This window comes from Mytilus trossulus, chromosome 9 (assembly GCF_036588685.1).
Source record: "Mytilus trossulus isolate FHL-02 chromosome 9, PNRI_Mtr1.1.1.hap1, whole genome shotgun sequence".
NCBI lineage: Eukaryota > Metazoa > Mollusca > Bivalvia > Mytilida > Mytilidae > Mytilus > Mytilus trossulus.
Window position 1 is genome coordinate 18,893,789 of NC_086381.1, and position 23,215 is coordinate 18,917,003.

At 31.4% G+C, this 23,215-nt stretch overlaps 1 protein-coding gene across 2 annotated transcripts in view; it reads left to right on the top strand.

Moving 5' to 3' along the window:
* LOC134685251 (zinc finger and BTB domain-containing protein 17-like) overlaps positions 1–23,215 on the top strand; it is a 140,838-nt gene that overhangs the window by 111,888 nt on the left and 5,735 nt on the right. The window contains exon 5 of one of the 2 annotated variants that reach the window (XM_063544780.1): positions 20,781–21,271. The exons of the other annotated variant lie outside the window; for it this stretch is intronic. Within the exon in view, the coding sequence (XP_063400850.1) occupies positions 20,781–21,256 (476 nt within the window). The 3' untranslated portion in view covers positions 21,257–21,271. Of the gene's footprint in view, positions 1–20,780; positions 21,272–23,215 lie in introns of those variants that run through there. 2 annotated transcript variants of the gene reach the window in all.

The following is a 23,215-nucleotide window of genomic DNA, read 5'->3' on the forward strand; positions in this document are numbered from 1 at the left end:
GAAATAATGCCTCCGACGAAAGCAAGATACAAATATGGAGTGGCAATTTTCATCGGGACAACTCTCATGAATCAATAATGAGCTCAATGATAGTTTCATGCACTGTTTGTCATCAAACTTTCTCCAGTTACAAAACTTTAGAGGAGCATTTAAGAATACTACATCGTAGGTTCATTTGTATCGTCTGCGACAGAACCTTTAGCTCACACGGTACATATACAATACACAAACAAGAATTACATGCTGATCAACAAATTTATGGCGGCCTTAAATGTGTATGCAGACATTGTGGCAAAGGATTCAGTAATAAGAGCCGACTTGCTTTACATGAAAACAAACATTCTGAAGACCGTCCATTTAAATGTCATATTTGTAACAAGTCTTATAAGCACAAAAACAATTTGACAGCTCACTTGGCATCAGTGCACGAGAAGAAGATATAGATATACATGTGAGAAAACATAAAAAAAAGAAGAGGATTAACGATAATTTGGTTGACTTTGCTTACGTCACACTTGATAATTTCAAATATACATTTGTATGTCATTAGTCCGTGTATACATATTTGTGATGTGAATATTATTAAGAAATATTTGTCAAGAAAACGTAGAATTTAAAAAATTGTATTAATAAAAATTGGAAAACTGGTAGTGTTTAAATAGATATTCCACACAACCAAAAGCCTTCCGGAGCACTTGAATTCCCCCTTAAAGTTTTTGTTTGGTGAGGATGTTAATTGTACTTCGATTCATCGTTTTTCCACTCTTTTGATATTTTCTCCACTATTTTTCAAAATCTGTGAAGTTTAGTATTGCTTCTAGATTAACAAAAAAGTTTTTCTCTGATTGTTTATTTGTTTGCTTGACGGTTTGAAGCATATGAAATTAAAGCTTGTAGGCCTTATCGCTACCTTTTGTAAAAAAAAATAGTTCTTGGTTAATACACAAACTTTCACAACACTTTAATTTTCTGTCTGTACTTCGACAATTCATGTCAATTTTCATCACTGAATTATGAATATGACCTTCATTAAAACGACAACTTCATGACGATTGAAAGGAACATTTGATTTAAATATTGTAACAAATTTGAGAAAAGTTTTTCATGAAAATTAAACGATGTGAGTCAGATTCCTGATTCGAAAACGAAATTACAATCGAATGGTAAAACTTATTTTGTTTGGCTAAATACATTATTTACTTTGTCTCTTCTTACAGAGCAACAAAGTCAGCTACAGATAAAGTATGAGAAGCAAGCAGTTCAATTCAATAAGGAGCAAACTGTTCAAGTCAATAAGGAGCTAGCAGTTCAAACCAACAAGGAGCAAACTGTTCAAGTCAATAAGGAGCTAGCAGTTCAAACCAACAAGGAGCAAACTGTTCAAGTCAACAAGGAGCAAACTGTTCAAGTCAATAAGGAGCTAGCAGTTCAAACCAACAAGGAGCAAACTGTTCAAGTCAATAAGGAACTAGCAGTTCAATTCGACAAGGAGCAAACTGTTCAAGTCAATAAGGAGCAAACTGTAAGTGCCAATAAGGAGCATGCAGTTAAAGTAAACAAGGAGCAAGCTGTTCAAGTCAACTTGTTACCTGCATGTGACATTCTGATTAGAGAGAAAGCGGGATACGTTAGACCATACCAACCACAAGCAAGCATTGCAGCAGCAGATTTATTCGAAATACAGTCGGACGAATCAAAAGAGGAACCAACGTTTCTTTGTATGCTTTGCAATGCAGATTTTGATGACAAGGAAGCAGCTGAGAATCATTTTATGGAGAGCCATAGAATAAGTCTTTGTATTGACTGTAAGAAAACGTTCAATTCCAAGAGTAATTTCAATACTCATAAAGGAGAAGTTCATGTGACCAACGGTACAAGAGGTGGGCTCATAATGTCACATATGTGTAAATTTTGTGGAAAGATCTTGAAATCCAAAAGCCGACTTTTAGAACATGAACATACACATTCAGTTGAACGTTCGTTTAAATGCGACGATTGTGGGAATGCTTACAAACATAAGAAGAATCTTGTCGTCCATATTCGTCATTCTCATTACAAAAAGTAACCTTAAACGTAAATTTCATTTGAAAGACTTGTATAAATAAAAGTTGAAATGTTATCATTGTTTGCCTATATCTTTGTAAAGAAAACGAACTCCGACGTGGAAGTATTGTAAACATATGATAAAGGAAACCAAAGTATTAATAACATGTTACATTGTGTAAAGAGTGGATGTATTTTTCATTTTTGTATAACATTTGTAAATAATTTTTGAACGTTCCAATTTTTTTTATTACATTCTATATTATGGTGGCGGTTTTCATTCTTTTATTAAAGATTTTTCTAGGGATTCATTTTGTATTTGTTTAGTGTTTTGTTGATCTAGAATAAAATATGTTATTAAGTGTTTCGTTTGAACATTTATATCATTATAATAACATACCATTTATGTTATATAAAAATTCGCACTGTTGGTTGATTCAATACAAAAGCGAAGCATTCCAAAGCATATTCTATTTCTAAATAGAATGCAAGATTCATATATAACTGTACTTTGCCTCTGCGTGTGTGTATGTGTGTATTTTTTTGTGCAGTGATTATGTATCGTGAATTGGTACGAAACATTTTCTTTCGCTAACTAGCTTGGATTTTATGTCTGATTGGGTATATACTACAGTTTACGAAATTCATTTTGAATGAACCTTGAAAATATAAATGTAGACTGATTATTTGATCAAATTATTTATCTGTCTCTTTATTTTCTATATTGTAGCAGTGCACCAAAATCAAGGTATCGAACTCAGTGTGACGTGCACAGTTTGCAACCAATTGTGTCGGGATATACGGGCAACTGAGACTCATTTAATAGAAAGTCATAAAATATTTGTATGCATCGAATGCAAGAAACAATTTTCAACGAGAGGAAACTTTTGTGCACACAAACAAGAAGTCCACGATGATGATACGACTGCGCGACAAAACACCGGGAAATACGTTTGTAAATATTGTAGTAAAACTTTCAGGAACCGAAGTCGACTGAGTCTACACGAACAGAAACATTCAGATGGCCGTCCATTTAACTGTGAATATTGTCAGAAAAATTATAAACACAAAAAGAATCTAGACTGTCATGTTCGTAATTCACATAAGACGTAGATTAAAGGATGTCAAACAGAAGAAGTTTGTAAATATCCTAGTGAAATGATCTGCTTTTTGAACTATTTGACATGCTATCCTGCGAATCAGTATAATCATATTTTTTTAAAACAATTTGCCCAAAGAATTACCATCATTGATGCTTTTATATAGATATTAATTAATCATGTTATATATACACACAAATGACTTTGAAATGATTCCTTCTTTACTATTTTATTGTTGTGTAGACTTTATACAACTAGAGACCTCGTATTTCAACAGATGAATATTCAAGTTTTTGTGTTTTTAAACAGTTTGGAGGACGTCCATTTGGAAAAAAAAAAATGTCCCTCTTCTCGCCTATTTTTTTTAATTTATATTCATAGCTGACTCCAAATAAGTGCTTCTAAACAAGAACGAGAAAATCATGTATTATACTTAAACTGCATGTTCTACTTGAGGAAGTTTTGGTCCTCAATGCTCTTTAACTTCGTACTTTATTTGGCCTTTCATAACATTTTTTTTTTCGAGCGCCTTTTGTAAACGAAACGCGCGTCTGGCGTAAATATTAAATTTTATTCCTGGTATGTATGATGAGTTTATTTGTCTAACACCGGAAGTTTAAAGATTGCTGACTGTGTTGAACGCATCTATTCATATAGTATACTCCAACGACTTAAAAATAAAGTTTACAACAGTTACAGAAAACTGTCTTATACCCTGACAATTTGCACTTAGAAAATGATGTTTGTTTGACAAATAGGACGATATCAACTCACCAGTTTAAAACTTTCCATTTGAAGTCCTTGATTGAACAGTCTTTCTGTAAGCTCCAACTCTCTTTTAAGGAAATCATGATGTAAACGCAAGTTCGTAAATGTCTTGTCAGTTAGAAGATATATACCTCATATGCAAGCATGAAATTCGAAATTTATATATTAAACTTTAAGTGTTGAAACAATAAAATTGAAGTCATCTCATCAAATGTTTGAATAGCGCCAAGTTTTGTGTATTCTTTGTACTGAAAAATCTTGTGATGCCTAATCCCTTAACGTGACTACCTAACTACCATTCCGGAGCACCTGAGATCACCCCAGTTTTTGTTGGCGTTCGTGTTGCTCAGCTTTTAGGCAGTGTTTATGGAAATAATGTGGGCGTTAGTATTGTCTTTTTTTTTTAAATTGGTCATTTTGAGGGCTTTTATGGATGACTATAAGGTATGGATTTTACTCATTTTTGAAGCCCGTATGGTGACCAATAGCTGTCATTTGATCTCCTGATGAATATTGTCTAATTGGAAATTATACCACATCTTTTTATTTGAAAAAAAATTAGATTTTCTGACCTAATTTAATGGTTTCATTAATTACGACAAGTCAATATTGATGACTAAGGACATGATTGTTGTGAATGTTTGTCTTTCAATTGCTTAAACGTAATCTTGTTCCTTAGTTCTTCAAACGGAGAATTAAAACAAAATCAGTAACGAAAATGTAGTTTGCGAAAGCCACAGCGAATATACTAAGAAATTATCATAAAGTAGAAAGACTGATGATAATATGTTTCTGGTCTGAAGTGCATGTTTTTTAACGGAAATAAATACATCAAAATTTGGATTTTTTATTTTTTTTTTAGAAAAAATGAAATTATGGTATTTATTTGTGAAGTGAGATAATGGAAAATTGTGGATGATCTGAAATAATTTATTAAAGATAAAGGTGTTTACACAGATACATTTTGATGACGTAAATTTTGCATGAATCTGATCACGTTCTCATTTGAAATTTTCACGTGAATTAAGTTCATATTTATCGAGTCATGATTTTTATTAAATTTCAAAATTAAGATTTTATTAGAATAACTTTTTTGTTATTTAAAATAGTTAAGAGAGATTTGAATACAATGTAGTGTGTCTATTGATACATTTATTATAAAAATTGTCTGTATATCTAAATTTTCTCATAATATTATTCATTTATTTCCCCAGGCTTTGCCTCGGTTGAGGAGATGAAGATGAGCATGTACAGTATCAGTTGCAAAATTTGCCACCAGATGGGGTTTCCTGATAGAAATGCGTGGAAAATTCATCAAATCATCTACCACAAGACAGAGTTTTGTGCGATGTGTGAACCGTGCTGCAAAACGTTTAAATCTTTCACAGGATACAATGATCACAATTCGCTTCACCACAGTTCCTCCCATTCCAAACAGTTATACACTTGTCAAGTGTGCTTTAAATCTTTTATTTCCCAATACAAATTGGAGTTCCATGAAAGAGCACATTCCAACGAAAAACCGTTCCAGTGTAGAAAATGTCATAAAGGATATAAATATAAAAAGGATTTAACTAAACATGAACTCAAATGTGTCGTACCAGACGAAACGACTGTGTTTTTGTAATAATTTTTATTTTTAATCTGTAACCTGCATTTTTTTGTATCACCAGCCGCTCGGTTTGCTGATGTTAAATTATTATAATTATTAGTAAAATTTGCTTTTATTTGTATCATAATATCATTTAATTGTTTTGATTAATATCTATGTTTGGTAGATGAGATAAAGTTTGTGATTGTAATTAATTCGAATCATGCTTTCCTGTTGCATTGAATTGACCATACATACACATAGTTCTTATGCAATTATTTTGTTTAGTCAAAATGGATATTTAATATTAATCATCGACTAAAAGTTGTAAACGTTTTGTCAAGAAGGCAAAACTAGACATTAAGGGCAAACATAAAAATTGCAAAAATACAAATTAGCAAAAGATAAAGGCTTCCATCGATTAAAAGTCCACAAAATACCACGTAAAAGAATAATGGTGAAAAGAAAAAAATCCGATTCCTATATGAAAAATTATACGTGAGAAAATTTAGTTCAATCAAAAGGATATACTACAGGTTTGCAAGAGGCATTTGCCGCGTTACTCTTAACAACGAAAACATAAAAAAAGAAGTCTCATTCGATAAAAACATAAACAATTGTAAAATTGTAGTGGAAAAAATTTGGATGATAATATGATTAGACGGGAGCTCCCCCTTTAAGGTCAGATATAGTGCACCCCCTTCCCGACCTTATGTTATCGGTGTTATATTTTATTTTAAAATCAATTTTGTTCGGAAAATGCAGGTGCCAAGTTAGGACTATGAAAGATGTTTTCCATTTTATTCCGTTGGTTGATGTAGTCGAGCGTTTTGATCGGGTTTTATGGACTTATCTCTCTTTGGAATTTCCTTTGAGTTCTGTGTAACTATGAAAGATCACAAAAGCTAAGATTATTTTTTCACCAAATTGATGGAAAAATAATGCCATCTGTTACAATATATAATTACTCTTGAAATGAATAGTAGGCAGTCTAGTACGTATTGGCACAAGTTCTGGAGAAAAGTCCGCCAGTGATGCAATTTTGCTGATATCTTCTTAAACAATAATATTTTGTTATGAGGTTTGCCATCAACCATTGACTATTTTAATAACAGCTACATGTTGTATGGTAATATATTTACATTTATATACACAAATCAACCACAGTTTATTGCAAAACTCGTTTTAGAGCATAATAGCTTTAATGTTAGTCAAAATCGTATTCAGATTCATGCAAAAATGTCTGAGATTTAAAAAAAAAACATTGTTAAAAAGGAAAATATATTCATGTATTTCATCAATGTCAATATAATTCAAGTTTTTTTTAAAGCTTAACCATTTAAAGTATGTCATCGATGTTTTGGTTAGTTTAATGTCGGTAAATACAGTTGTATGTCTAGTCAGACATTGTTAGACAGAATTTGTAATATTAGTATTCCGTTTTTAATTTGTTGCAGTCTTATTGAGCGTTTACTGTAAATCGCATATATTATTCACATGAGAAAGAAAATATTTATAATCGTTAAACTTTGTTCGTTAAAAATCAGGCATCGGTATGCGCGTATATATGATGTCAGCTGTTTGATGTTATAGTTAAATTTTATCTAGGAATTAGCTCAATCTTGCGATGCCTTTATTAGTAATCCTGATGTTCTTGTCTGCAATTATAAACCTAAGTAATATCTTTCAATATGTGCTTTCGCATAAAATCTATGTGATAAAATAATAGTATTTGAGGAGTAAATGATGCCAGCTAATGTGTTTAATAGTTAAATTTTGCCACGGACTAAACTCCGCTTGCTTTGTGTCTAGACGGAACATCTTATGATACGTTTATTATTTATCACGATAATCTCGTCTGCTCTTGTATACCTCAGTAAGACCTTTCCAAATATGTGTTTTTGTATCAAAAATCGATTATAATAGAAAAAAAACCCATAATGATTCGATTGAAAAGTTACTTACAAGTTTATTTTATTTTTTAGACGAGTCAATGATGAATGCCATTGGCCAGAGGTTATTCAGTTGTAAGTTATGCCACCAGCCTTGGTTTCCGGATAAGCATGCGTGGACGACACATATGCTGACATGTCACAAAGCAGACGTCCATGCAATCTGTCAGGAGTGCTGCAAGATATTCAAATCTCATACTGGATTCTCAGACCACAAGAAAATATACCATGCATCCGAAAAAGAAAAATTCAAATGTACAATTTGCAGGAAACTGTTCATATCTGAATATAAACTAAGAGTACATGAAATATCACATTCCAATGACAAGCCATTTAAATGCATTGTATGTAACAAGTGTTACAAATACAAGAAGGATTTACATAATCATAACCTTGTAAAACATTCGGATAGAGAAACATTTGGACAGATGAATTAAGTTATAATTTGGTAATGTTTACGTATAAGAAATGTTCCTCATCCCAAAGAAACTGCATTGAGAAAGAGCTTTCTGTATATTACATGTTTTAGTTGTATTAGTCAGAAATTTGAATTTCTAATGAATAAGTGTTCCCTTAAAAATCATTTTGTAGTTGGTTACTATAAAGGATAGAACAAAAAGAAACATTGGTAGTTTTAATTCCTTTTAAGCATTAGTGTAATAACGCTGATTCAATTTTAAGTTATTGTTAGTTCATTATATAACAGTATAAAATAAATCTGTACATAATTTGCAACCTAGGAAGGTAAAAATGTCGAAAAAATAAGCTGTAAAAACGATTATAAAATGTTTATTATTTTGTTTTTTTTATTCTATATTTACCTCGATAGTTGTTATTTTCACTATTTTTTTGTTTTTGGTGATTTTTGACTTTTGTAAATTTAAAATTCAATATTCAATAAAATAATCGTCTATATTGTTCGTCTCACTCTGTTTATGAATTTTCCGTTATCTGCAGGAACCAGCATGAGTATTGAAGAGATCGATTTTATATACGATATTTTTTTTAAATGCATACAATTCATGTAGCTGCTTCAACACATATATCCTAATCCAAGTCAAATAATAGACACGATATTGAGCATAATTGTTCTCGTAATAAAGAAGCAAGTCTTCGTTTGACTATTTCGAAGCTGTATTAAAGTGGAACTTCGAACTTCAATACTGCTGCGTGATATATTCTTTTTGATATATTCCTGGTCAATGCTACCGGAAATTCAAATAATTCCTGGTTTAATAAATATATTGATTGACATGCGGCATTTGGTCTCTGGTGAAGAAATGATTGGCAAAAACGCCACATCTTTTTATTTGTATGGTTTTTAGTTTGATTTGTGTTTATTAATTCTGGTCATCTTGTTCTTTCGGGTTTCTATATTTGTTCGATGATGGTCCACTGTCTTTTGAAAAGTAATGTCGTGAATGGCGATATTGAGTTCTTTGCAGTAGCGATGCTCATTTCTAAAAGAGCGTTTCATATTTATTATCTCACTTCATGTACATGGTTTTGATTTGCTGTCAATGTAAAGAGTAAATTAGGAAGAATATCGTATAGGGGGTTATTTTCGCGGGTGTAAAATTTAGCGATTTTCATTGAATAAGGTATACGAAATATTTTGGCGGATCTAAAACTTTTATCAACACCTTTGTATGGGCCTAGTTCAATTGGTTGAATTTATTTTGGCGATTTTTTTTCTATCCGCGAAAATAATCCGCTATACGGTATATCAAGAACAGAGCCCACAATTCAATTGAAAGATAAACAAACATATTTCCTTACTAACAAATGTACAGATTTCAATAAAAAGTGGGGGAAAAAATGAAAAAAGAAAAACAGACAGAAACATGGCCACTGTTAACAACCCTATGCTTTGAGTATTATTGATATAGCCAAAAAAGTTAGATAAGAAGGGATCGCTATGACTCGGATTTGTAGTATCTACGTAGACCTATATTTTTGTGGGTCTTTTTCTCCTCTGCTTGAAATGTGGCACTCTAAAACACGTCACCAATTGTGTTCTACAGTGAGGGTTTCGTATAACAACATTATTTCCCCTCCACAGAACGAGGGAATCCCCAAATTGCTACTCCACACAGGGACGCACTTGACCGCTTTTTAGTAGAATAACTGGTGGTCGCATTTTTCCATATAAAGATGATACATTGGTGGATTATACTTTATTTCTTGATGATTCTATCTCCTTAGATTTCTGATAGTGAATAATTTGAAAATACTAAAACCTCCAATTGTTGTACTTTTACAATAATAATTTAATAAACACTTAGTCTGTCTTGTACAAATATAACGTTTGTAAAATTGTAATAATTCCCTCATCTTGACAAGTAAGAAATGCTTATGTACAAGCATAATAACGTTGTACATTTTACATAAGCGATGAGTAAAAGCTTGAGTGCCATACATGCAAACCAAAATGGCAATGTTTAAACTATTTTAAGTCGATTTTGGTTGGAATTTTCTATTCGTTCTATATGTTTTGCAAGACATTTTTAAACATATATATATATATAATAAATGTGCGTTTTGTTTACTTTCAGGAAATGAGATGGTAAATCCCCTCGATGTCATCAGACTAAACTGTCGTATTTGTAAGGTAGCATGGTTTCGAGATAAAGAGTCGTGGAAAGATCATCTTATTACCAACCACAAGGATATCAAATTCTGTATCAAATGTATCAAAATGTTTAAATCAGCTACCGGGCTTCAGTATCACAACCAGATATACCACTCATCAGAACAAGACAAGTACCAGTGTAAAGTGTGTGGGAAGTCGTTCATATCAGAGTATAAACTAGGAATTCATCACATATCTCATTCGGACGTCAAACCTTACAAGTGTTCCAAGTGTCAAAGTTCATACAAGTATAAACAGGACTTACAGAAACATGAACACTCAAAACATTTTGTAAAATGATATTGTTTTTATATTTAAACAATTTTTCTATGCATATGTCGTTTGTTGTTGTACATTATAATTTAACATGTATATATAGATATGTATGATAACAATAAGGAACATTTTGGCTTTTGTTTTTTTTTCTACTTTCGCTTGGAGATAAATCCGAATTTTGATACTAAGGACTGTTTTTGAGGAATATAGGACTTCTCTTTACAAAAATATGTTAAGCAAGTTTTATGATATGACACTAACAATGAAGTGTTCATTACTTTCACTCATTGTAAGAATTTGCAAAAGGATCTTGATTATTCAGTGTTAGATAAAGACTATACCAAATAATTCATGTAAGAACATGTCTGAAAACACAAAAAGAAAAAGGAAAAAGGATAAGGACGTTTCAAGTGCAATACTTTCAGGCAAACATAAAATATTTCAATGTCTACTAAACTTTACCGAGTGTTTCTATTTGTTCAAATGACTTTTATATTCATGATATAAGTACAAATTGTATGTTTCCATTAAATAAACATGTATAAACGTTTGTAAAGGTTGTTTTTTTCTGGCGTGAGATTAGAAAAAAAAAATTTTGCTTGTTAGAAATAGCAGTATGTCAGTGTTTGCTCATTTGATAAAAAACAAACATATAGTGTTTTTCCATGAAAACTCGTACATAGAAAAAGTGTTTGTTGCAGTTTTTATGAAACAAGGATTCTTTTATTGCCTTTTGTTTATTTTATGGTGTAGTTTTTGTGTTTGTCTCCTTTTCTAACGTCGCCGAGTATATATCAGACCGGTGTGGATAAAATAACAGGGAAAGTAACTACATATTCTATTAGTATATCAATGTTTTCGTTGCTACCACTGAATGCGATTGTGTGCTTAAATTCTAAATAACCTTCGATAGTCTGTTAACAAACCAAATTGATATAATTGTTTTCTCTCATTGCTAATCTGATTGTTATGTGCAGGCGCTGTGATTGGCAGTGAATTCACTATACATACTAAAATACACATGTGCACTCTATATATTATTTCATATGCACGATAAGGCTTTAACTTTAAAATTTAAACGTATCATGAGTGAACTGTGAACATGGTCATAGATCACTTCTATAAGAATAATTACACATCGAAATAAGTCGTTAAACCTTGTTGCTTTAGAAATATGCACTAATATGTATTTGTTGAAAACTTAGTATTGATTCAAAATGGAGAGGGGGAATGTTTTAAAAAATGTTTAAAAAGGATAATTTTTTCAATACAAATGATCGTGTTACGCCTCTGTCCAAGATTGAGGATGAGTTATGCACTCACAAACATGTCAAACCGGAATCTTTTTATACGGTATGGGTTTGGTCATGTAGAAGGTAAATATATAAGGGTGAAATGCATTTTTTTTTATAAATTTTTAAAAAGTATCTGAGGATGGTTGTCTCATTTTTATAACACAGCACCTGCTTATACTTAAACTGATAAGTTTTTTTTTTTTTTATAAACAAGTCTATATAAAAAATAGACAATTAAGTATTTTGACAAAGGAGTAGGTTCAGTAAGACCTTGTGGGCTCCAAAAGTTATCATTTTTACAAAATTGTTATGATGTAAACTTTTAGCTTTTTTTTTTGAAAGTAGAATACTTCTGCTACATTAACATGTGCTGTTTTTGACAATACAATGCACATATATCGGGTACAAGCATCATTAAGACCTATTAAATTACCAAAATCTTCACAATTTTAGCATTTGCGTTAAATTTGGGACGGTTTTCGTCTTAAATGGAAGTGGCCGCATTCGTGTTCATTCTTTATATTTGAATGTAAGTTGTATTTGATGATAATACATAACATATAAAGATTGAGGGTGAACATGGATGCGGCCCCCTTAATTTACAAAAAATATTTAAAAGTGGCATATTATGGCACATTTGATATATATTTTGACTGCCAAGGCGGGCCATGGATGTTAATTTGAACGTGCGAAGATGTGACTTTTCATGACAATACTAAGTATTATGTTTTAATGTTGTTAAGTTGTCTGATTTCCATTCCGATGTTAGAGTCTATATATTTTCTTATATTATCTTTACAGGAAATAGACAAACACAGACGCAGACTTTAAATTGTCGCTTTTGTGTCACTTCACGATTTGATACGCATGAAGAATGGAAGACACATCAATTGACTGTACACAGAGATGACGTCACGGCTATATGTGACGAATGTCGCAGGACCTTTAAAACTAAGAAGGGATTGCTCTGCCATAAGAAGATATATCACTCTCCTGCAGACGAGAAATACCAGTGCCTAGAATGTGGCAAATTCTTCATCTCGGAATACAAACTTGGAATACACAAACGAATGCATTCTTTAGATAGACCCTTTAAGTGTAGCAAATGTTCGTCTTCATATAAACATAAACACGTTTTACAAAAACACGAACAAACGAAACACAATGTAAATTAAGTGTGTTCACAGTCAAATGTGTCTTGTTTGACAATAAGGATGCTTCATTTACAGTTGTGGACTTTAAAAATAAGATATTTGTTTTATATATCAATAAATATTGTTTATTTTCTTTAAATGAAAGTTTGTATAAATGCATTTAATTTTGTAAATATATAAAAGTGAGAAAATATTTTTTAAACATTCAGTTTTGATTAAAATAACAAGTAGCAAATTCATATTGTATATATTATAGTTCAAAGTATCGTTCGAAAATTGTATTGTAATGATAGCTAGAACTTAGTCTTGTGAATATATTATATGTTATATTTCAATAAATAAACAATTATAGATGATCACAAATAATTCCGTAATGTGTGTGTTGTTTTATTCATAAGAAATTATTGCTTATCCGTTCAAAAACACTTAAGTTGGTATTATACGCGAAATGAAATGACTTTTAGTCCGGGGAAAACAAGGTTTATTCATGATTTACAACATTAGTTAAAAAAAAGGCTTTGAGCTACCTTTCAGTAACTGCTTTGACTCACAGATCTGCATTATGTTTTTTTCTTTTGTTAATTGTTGTCGGGTTTATTTTGTTAAATCAATCTTTTTACGATTTTGACAGTTCCTATATTGAGCTGTTTTACCCTTGAGCAAGATTAAAGGAGAGTTTCTTCCACATTATCTGGTCTAAAGTCATGACATCATAATCAATACGGTGCTATCTTTCATAATTATTTTTTCGTATATTGTTGTAGGTTTGATCTCGTTGTTGGTTTTCTGGTTTGAATTGATTCACATTCAGTTATCCTTGGACCTGTTGTAGCTTACCAATGGTAAGCGATTGGTTATTGTTTATACCGTACAGTGATCTCTTATTTTTTACATCTTGGTCCTTTGTACGTTAACTTGGCAAGCATTCATAACAATATAAATGTTCTGTACAATGCTAATTTTTGCACAACTATGTATTTTTGTAAAAAAATTTATATAATTTTTGTTCGAATCGAATGAATGTTGTTTTTATTAAATTTGTAATGAAAATGTCAGTCTACTGGTTAACTAAACAGCCGGCTTTTATGATAAATTTTACCACGCTATTGTGCTGTGCTTATACGAATACATGGAGGTATCTCATGGTTCCGACTGTTTCAGTAATAAGTGACAGGCATCTGTAGTAAAACATTGTATTAACTATCGAAATTGAAATGGATCGATATTGTCTGCAGGAGGAAGACATTAAATAAAACTGAATTTGTTTTTTAACTGAAAGGCTCATAACAGTTTAAAATATCAGTCTTAATGATATCCTTTACCCCCCCCCCCCCCCCACCCCAAAAAAAAACAAACAAAAAACAAAAAACAGAGACATACGAATAATAACATGAACGGTCACCCGGTATGAATTTTATTGACCCGATAAATTCTAGTATTAGGACAATTGCACACTGTGTAACTAATAATGTTTGAAGGCCGTACGGTGACCTATAGTTGTTAATGTTTGTGTCATTTTGGTCTTTAGTGGATAGTTGTCTCATTGGCAATCATACCACAACTTCTTTTTTATATTGAATTGCATGAAATTTGAACTTTGATTTTGATGTATACGAACTTTACGTATAAGTTATTTCTGTCTAAAACAGAGGTGTTAAACTGACATGGTTGATACAGCAATGAGTTCTTCGTATGACTGGCGATTATTCACCATATAAAGACTTTTATAGATTTTTTCTTCTGTCTTACCTATAACTTGGACTATTAAGAATCACTATGACATTGTTTACATAACCCCGAAGAACCTATAAAGGTTTAATACCCATGTCTGGCAATTAATCATAAGTCTATCCAGACAACCTGGAAGTGAAAACAGTGACACTTGATTAAATCTTACAAAGAGACTGTGTCCTGATTGGTCGAGTGAAATTAATTGAGTATCTGACAATATATGTCATTGTACACTGCAATTATATGTTCACGCTTTTAAAATTGTTTAGCTTTATAATTCTCAGCCATTGTTTACTGGGGTATAGAAATAAAGCGTTGCTTGCGACTATCTGCTCTCCTCCTGTTCCGCTAGTAATCTAAATTGCACTGACTATGTGGAATGGATTTTGCAGTCGATTGATAACGTTAAGTCCAAGTCCTTGTGTAGGGAGTGTCCCGCTGTCTGCAATTCAAAGAAACCTAACAACATCAGTTCACTTGGAAGTTTGAATATAAAGTTCATTCCGAGCACTCTATCGATCAAAACTTTACTATTGTAATAATTTAGAATTTGTTATCGTCCATGAATTTACGCTACATAATTGGTACTGAACGTTGTTCCAGGAGCAAACAGCAATCCTTCAAATGAATTATAATTTGCATCGAAAACGATGTAAAATGGACGCGAACTCCAAAGAGGACACAGATTAAAACTGTGACATAATAAGTTCATATTGTACGCTTTTGATAGTAAATTTTTGAATGTACGAGATGTTTTTCAAATGATTTATGGTGATACATTTGTAACGTATTTTTTATTTTTTATTTCAGGAAAAGATTTGCAAATTGAGGGTTTGAACTGTAAGCTTTGCAAAATGGACAACTTTAGCAGCAAGGAAGCATGGAAGATACACCATCTTACATTTCACAAATTAGAAGTGGTTGGAGTGTGTGAAGCTTGCTGTAAAATATTCCGATCTCATAGTGGATTAACAAATCATAATTCGTTATTTCATTCATCTGAGAGAAACAAATTTATTTGTAAAACGTGTGGAAAGCGATTTTTAAATGAAAGCAAACTTGCTATCCATCAGAGTGTACACTCTTTTGAAAGACCATTTAAGTGTGAATATTGTGAAACCTCATATAAATATAAACATGATTTGCGAAAACATCAAGCGCTCAAACATAAATATGAATAAAAGTAATAAAAAATATTATAGGATGTAAAAAAAAATATTACAGGATGTAAAAAAAATATTACAGGATATAAAAAAAAATCTTGTGTGAATTATCATGAAACTGAAAGTGTAACATCGTTTGCTAGTTCCAGTGCATATGAGTGTGTTTCAATGTTTTGTATACCTTAAACCTTACCTTTGTTTTTATTTTCTGAGAGTTTTTTATTAGTCATTTTATACTTTATCATGTACATGTACATTACGTCCATCTAAGTATAAGACAACATAGTCGTTTTGAAAGATATTTACATCATATCTTTTAATTTGGATGATACGAATATATTTAAAATTTTGTTGAGTTTGGTAAAAATGTTATAACTGGGGAGTCGAGAATAATACAAAATCTTTAAAAATCCCTCTTCAATCGATTAAAGTATTCTGGCTTTCTCCACAAAAAAAACCTGACCACAATGTAGCACAACCGTGTTTAAAGTGGCGTTAAAATTCAACCAACCAATCGACTGAAGCATTAGTTTGAATTTTTCAAGAGCACAATATTCATTTCTCATTTTTTAGATATGTGTAAAACTATGTTCATATTCTTAGTAATGGCTCTATGAACACTTCCTTTATTACTCATAATTGGTATGAGAAACTTTTCACACTGATTTCTTTTAAGATGTTGCACTTTCACTTAAAAAGGAAGCATTATCAGAATCCGAAGAACAAAGCACTTTTTATGCAACATTTAGAGGGTTAATCACAATCCTTAGGTATTTAAACAATCTCAAAAGATGAATTACAATTTTTAATCAATATTTTTCAGTGCATTCATTGAAATCATCTCGAAAGTGGACTAGTTCAAATAATATATATATATATATATATGTAAATATCTTCTTTATTTTTTTCTGCGTGCAGTTAAACAGTTTTGCTTTATTTTTGGGGATATTGGTATACAGTTTTTAATGTTCAATACAGTTTTTGCAATTTTCTGCGTCAACGTTGAAATCTTCATTTATATTGTTGAGTTATTCCACTTTGTACATATGTATTACAATACGGTTTGCTTATAAAAACTGAAGAAAAGTTAAACCATGTACACTTTTTGTGTACTTATTATGTGGTTAAACGATGATTTATTAATATTTTGAAAGAAACTTATTGTAAAAAAAGTATTATCATACAAAATTATATATTTGTGTATTAATATATTTGTTTACATGTAATAAAAATTTCATAATTTAATAGTTCTTTTAATATTAACAAATGCTGTGTTTCAACTTTAGGGTAACTTCCTGTATGTAGTCATGTATTTGGTTTTGATGTTATATTTGTTATTCTCGTGGGATTTTGTCTGATGCTTGGTCCGTTTCTGTGTGTTACATTTCAGTGTTGTGTCGTTGTTCTCCTCTTATATTTAATGCGTTTCCCTCGGTTTTAGTTTGTTACCCCGATTTTGTTTTTTGTCCATGGATTTATGAGTTTTGAACAGCGGTATACTACTGTTGCCTTTATTTATATACCGATGTCCGTTAATCATGATGTTATGGATGTTAGATATATGAATAGATGCTGTTTACAAGTCAACATATGTTAATGGTTTACAATATCAACAAACATGATATCAATAGGTCAAACTATCTTTATGAATATTAAATTCATTAACTCAATGTTCCCAAGGTTGTTCAGGAAATTGGGTGTTGATGGAAGCGTAATTTTACCAAGAATTTGTATACTGGGACCATTTAGAATTTGACTTTAGAATTCGAACATTTCTTTCCGCGGTTTGAGGTAAGAATCAAATGGGTTTTGAAGAAAACATGTGGCATGTAACAACACAAATCTGATTTGAATAATGGTTGAATTAAAAACTTTTTTAAAGCTTAAAAGTTCTTGACATATTAATTGAACATAAGTTGCCGTTGATAGTAGATTAAATAATTATTCATACTTACATGATTTTAGTTGAGAATATAGTAATGTATCATTCATGCTGTTGTTGTTTTTTACAGATAAATGCTCTAAACTGTTTCCAAAGGTACAGAATAACAATGATAAGAATGATATTAAGACAAGTAAGACTTTTTGTATTTTCGGTTACGATTGGGTATCCTTATCATAAAATGTAGTCAAATAGGAGCAAGTGTTCTTATGTTTTCATTATTACAGCAATGATGAAGAGTTTGAAATTTAAGCAGAATATTAAAAAAGTAAACATAATTGAAACATTAGCGTCTGTACATGGGAATAATGAAATTCTGTAACCAAACAATATAGGTTAAAGAGATATGGTGAAAACAAAGCAATGATAACCATTTACTGTTTTTCAACAATTTTCAAACATTTAGGCTTTTGTCGTAACTCGAGAGAATTATATGATTAAATGCACTTCGGGTGCATTAAAATTTGTACCTTTGGTTTTCTTAAGATTTTATACTACCATATTTTCCGTATTAATCGTTGTTAAATTTGCACTTTTCAAAACATGTTGCAGAATGTATCTTTGTTTCAAATTAAGAAATACTTAGCATGAGTAAAGTTTTTATCCTGTCCAGCACTATAAACAAAATTTTACATAACATTTCATTGCATATACAAAAAATAACATCACTAATCGGATGTGACGTAAAATAATTTTGTGGTATGTAACAACATTGTTAAATGCAAGATAGAAGACGAAATATCCAAGTAGTCGAACTCCGGATGTGGCAGTGACGTTCGACTCCAACCTCAATTGGCGACGATTGAGAGTTTTTCGGCATTAAATTAGTGGTCTTAACCAGGTACTTCTTCTTTCTCATAAAAAAAAACGACAATAAATGGCCACCACAATAATGTCAAGAGTCCTGAAGGTGACGATAAACAACAATACTCAATCAGCTAATCGCTTATTTTAAACTATATGTTGTAATTTTTTTTATATTTTAGGTACACAAAAGAAACACCGTGAAAAGTCTACAATGCAATTGAACGTTACCAAATTACAAGCTCATACATTTGCATGTAAAATTTGTGTAAAATCATTCAAAACAAGACAACAATGGCAACGACATCACATGTCGTTACATAAGAGAGAATACGTGTCCGTTTGCCTTGAATGCTGTAAAGCCTTCAAATCAGCAGGGGGAGCACAAGAACACAGATTGATGTACCACCCAACACCAGAAGACAAGTTTTTTACGTGCAACGTCTGTGGGAAGAAACATAGTACTGCAAACAAATTACGGATTCACAAACGAGTACATTCGGATGATAAACCTTTTCTCTGCACTGTATGTGATAGATCATATAAACACAAGAAGGACCTAGACCATCATATTTGCACAGTTGTGTTCAAAGAATAAACATAGAACTTTAATGCAACCTGTTTGCATAGGATTATTGCTGGTTTTGATTGTTTGCCTGTTTTTTTCACTTGTTTATTTAAACTTTATATTTGAATTCAGCGCAATTGTAAATATGTTAAAAATAGTTTGTTGAATAGTCAGTGTTTTGTACAAATGTAGTAATGCACTACAGAGGACATTCTGTATTGATATATACATGTACAACTGGTTACATGTTGGTATGATATGGGCATCTAGATGCTTTTATTGTGATGTTTTGTCATTGACGACCGGAGTTCCTTACTACATCATCAAGCACCTTCATTATATTTTGTAAATTAATGTTTACTCGTTATCCTCGTTACCCATATTCCGTTGTTTTTTTCCCCCGCGATATATAATACTCATTTCATCAATAATGAACAGAGGACCAATACGATAGTTTGATATGATTCCCAGTTTTGTTCATTATCATTAGAAAATAACAGTTGAAGCAAGTAAATTGAAAAAAAAAAAAATCCATTAAATTTAATATTAAAATTTTACCTACTTTAAGTAACTTGTATAGAAAAAAAATATGTTAATGGTAGATTTCTTTTTCGTTATTTTTTTTAAAACATAATTGCTGAGTTGATATATCCACTTCATTTGAAAGGAGTAGGTCCAGTAAGGGCCCTTTTTGCCTCAAAATATAGCAGTTTTATAAAATTGATAAAATGTAAACTTTTAGTTATTTATTGAACAGTATAGTGCTTCTGCTAAATAAATATGAGCTTTTTTTTTTACTATACAGTGAACATATATCGGGTACTGGCACCTTAAAGTCATGCTAAATTACTTCACAATTCTAGCATTTTAGTTAAATTTTAGACGGTTTTCGTGTAAAACGAAAGAGGTCGCATTCGTGTTCATCCTTAATATTGAAATGGAAGTTGTATTTTATGATAATACATAACATATATAAAGGTTGAAGATTAACACCTTCATTTTTGACAAAAACCATCCGAAAAGTGATATTTTCGGCATATTTGGTTGATTTTTCATATTTGAGCTGGAATCGGATCGTTTTTAATGACTAAATCAGTTCAAATCTTTCCCATAAACTAATTGATTCAAATGAAATAGACACTTAAGTGTTTGAAAAGTGGTCAAAATCTTTTGTCAGATGAACCTGAAATTTGGTTCATATCGGACCTACTCCTTTGGCGGATAGTTCTCTCATTGGCATTGGCAAAGATACAACATCTCCTTATTTTTTACAGAAATAACGACTAGAGCAACGGTTCTTACTTCTTTTTCACTAGTTCTAGAATTGAAGTATTTGCTTACTTCAAAGTACATTTTAATTTTGAACGAAACATTTGCAAACCACATGTATGTAAAACGACATAACTATGTATATAACATTCCCCGATCAAGAATTCATTTGCTGTTTATATCAATGCTGTCTAAAAATGTCTCAAGATTGTATATGTTGCATTTAGTTTTGGGAAAAGGGTTTTCATTTTATAAAAGTTTCTCACTATAAATAAAAGTAGAAAACAATCCTGTTTTTATTTTATTTAGCCATGCTTTATCTTTAGAATACTAAAAAGGGTTACTGTATGTTTTGATTTCTGTTACATTTTGATTGCTCATATTTAAAGTTTCTACATCAACAGACGCTCGGCATTTATAAACAAACGCCGAAAACACATACATTTTCAACAATTATAGTGGATCTCATTAGCTTATTCTTTTCATTTATAGATGTTGGGAAGTTGATCAGTTCTAGTTTACAAAGTGGAAGTGATGCACCAATTATTTGTCCTGTATGTTTCTACAGTGCCAAAAATATGCCGAGTTTAAGTCGACATTTGAGATGCAAACATAGATGGTCCGGAGATATACAGTGTATTGAATGTGGCAAAAAGTATCAATCCACTGGTGGTTTACATAACCATATCAAAATGGCTCATGGGAACTCTACCTTGTACACGTGCGATATTTGTGGCAAAACATTATTTACCAAGTACAATCTTATGGTTCATAAGAGATACCATTCTGACGAGAGACCATTTGAATGTACAGCTTGCCATGCTCGGTTTAGACATAACAAAGATTTGAAGAAACATGCTAATTGCTGCATTGAAAAATCAGTAGTTTGCAGCGTTTGTCATGCTAGGTTTCAGACAGTATCAGAACTTGTGGAACATTCGAGATCATGTTTAGTTCATAAAACATAAGTTTATAATTGTGGAATAAAGATTGAGCTTTTGTTATTAGAAAAGTATATGCAGAACTGCAAATCTTATTTTGAACTCCGTGTAGTTAGTTTTTCTATTTTTGATTTAAGTGATAATATCCAAAAATAATGGATGTATTAATAAGTACAATATATATATATATAAGCACTGTATTATTTTTTGTTTGCGTTTTTAATGTAGTATAGGTTAAAAAAAAGTTGAACTATTTTTGTGTTTGACGATGAGTAAGAGTTCTGTAATAAAACTGCATTTAACATTTGATGGTTGTTTTTACCCCTTCAAATCTCTCACAAATTCAAACAAAATAGTCACTTGAACTAATATCATCAATGGGGATGCTGAAATGTTTGATTAGCAACATATTTGTTACGTAAAAGATGGGTAAAAGACACCAGAGGGACATACACATTCTTGATTGAAAATAAACTGACAACGCCACTGCTGAAAAAGAAAAAGAGAAACAGACAAATAATAGTACACAATAAACAACATAGAAAACTAAAGACTAAGCATCATGAACCACACCAAATATACTAGGGGTGATCTCAAAGGCTCCGGCAGTGTAATACAATAGGTCTTCAAGATATTAAATTTGAAGTCCCTCATTCGCACATATTTTGTTTGTAACTCGTTTATTTTGAACATAAAGACAGAAAAAAATACAGCAGGATTCCACACATGTACAGTTCTAAATATATTATCGGATTACTTCAACTCTAAATTGCTAGACATAAAACAAAATATAACTATAGTTTTCGTACTAGTTATATTTAAATATTTAAATACCCTAGGACAGATTGTAATGACAACCATTTTTTTTTATCTATATCCAGGTGTTATGATAAGTCGTTATACTAAGGCTATTTTTTTCTTATTTTTTCTGTAGACTTAGCTTTAATTTTTTATAAACATGCATTTCCAAGCTTGATAACTCGTAATTGTTTGTCAGTAACTAAATGTACGATGATGTTCCATACGGAACCTTCTGACCTTGTTTGTTTACATTAAAATTTCAATGGCGTCAAAATCACGTGATGTCAATTCGTTATATCCAATCAAATTGCTCTACTGTCAATTAGCCTTATTAGGGGATTTTTCAGTCTACGGCAAATACGTTATTTCTTTCTGGGATATTGCTTCAAAATAGTTTGCAATAGTTCTGGGTTTTATTCAACAGGAAAACTTTTTTTGCCATCCCCTTTGACATCAAGGGAATTTTGTATGAATATTGACCTACAGTCATGATGGTCAGAATATCGATCTTTTTATAATGAATAAAAAGAAAATTCTATGAAAAATAAATGTAAATTGTTTTTTATTAACCAACTCTATATGCCTGTTCAAAATTATGGCATGGGCATCGTTTTTTCATATAGTTTTCCTTTCATTTTGGTTGGGCTTTTTTCGCGGAAAAATCGCGAAAGAGGTAAGGAGCATGTCATTTTCAAATTCCCAAAAATACGATTTGCTTGACCTGTATTGCCTGCCACAAGATTGATGACGCTGAATGGAATGTACTCAAAGCAATGGAGGCCGGAAATGGGATTTTGTGAAGTTCTAGAATGTTTTTAAATATTCGGAAGTTGGGATTGAAACGGGCATTAGAAAATTGGCATTTTTTGGCAATAATTGAGAACAACAAAGAAAACTTACCTTTAGAAATGTTTTTTTATTCAAAAGTGCAGTAAAAACGTATTTTGCACTGTTTATCTACACCGGAAGTACCGTAGTGACATCAATGCGGAGTTTCCCCGTGTGTTAAGTTCAAACACAAATACCTAACGAACTGACAAGATGAACGATTTTAGACTACGGTAGGATATATTCTTTTTGTGTACGCGAAAAGAAATTTACCGTGTGTTGTTCTATTGTTATACAGTATTTCAAGTACGCAATACTACATTTCACAGACGGTTTTTCTCCTGATATTATAAATAT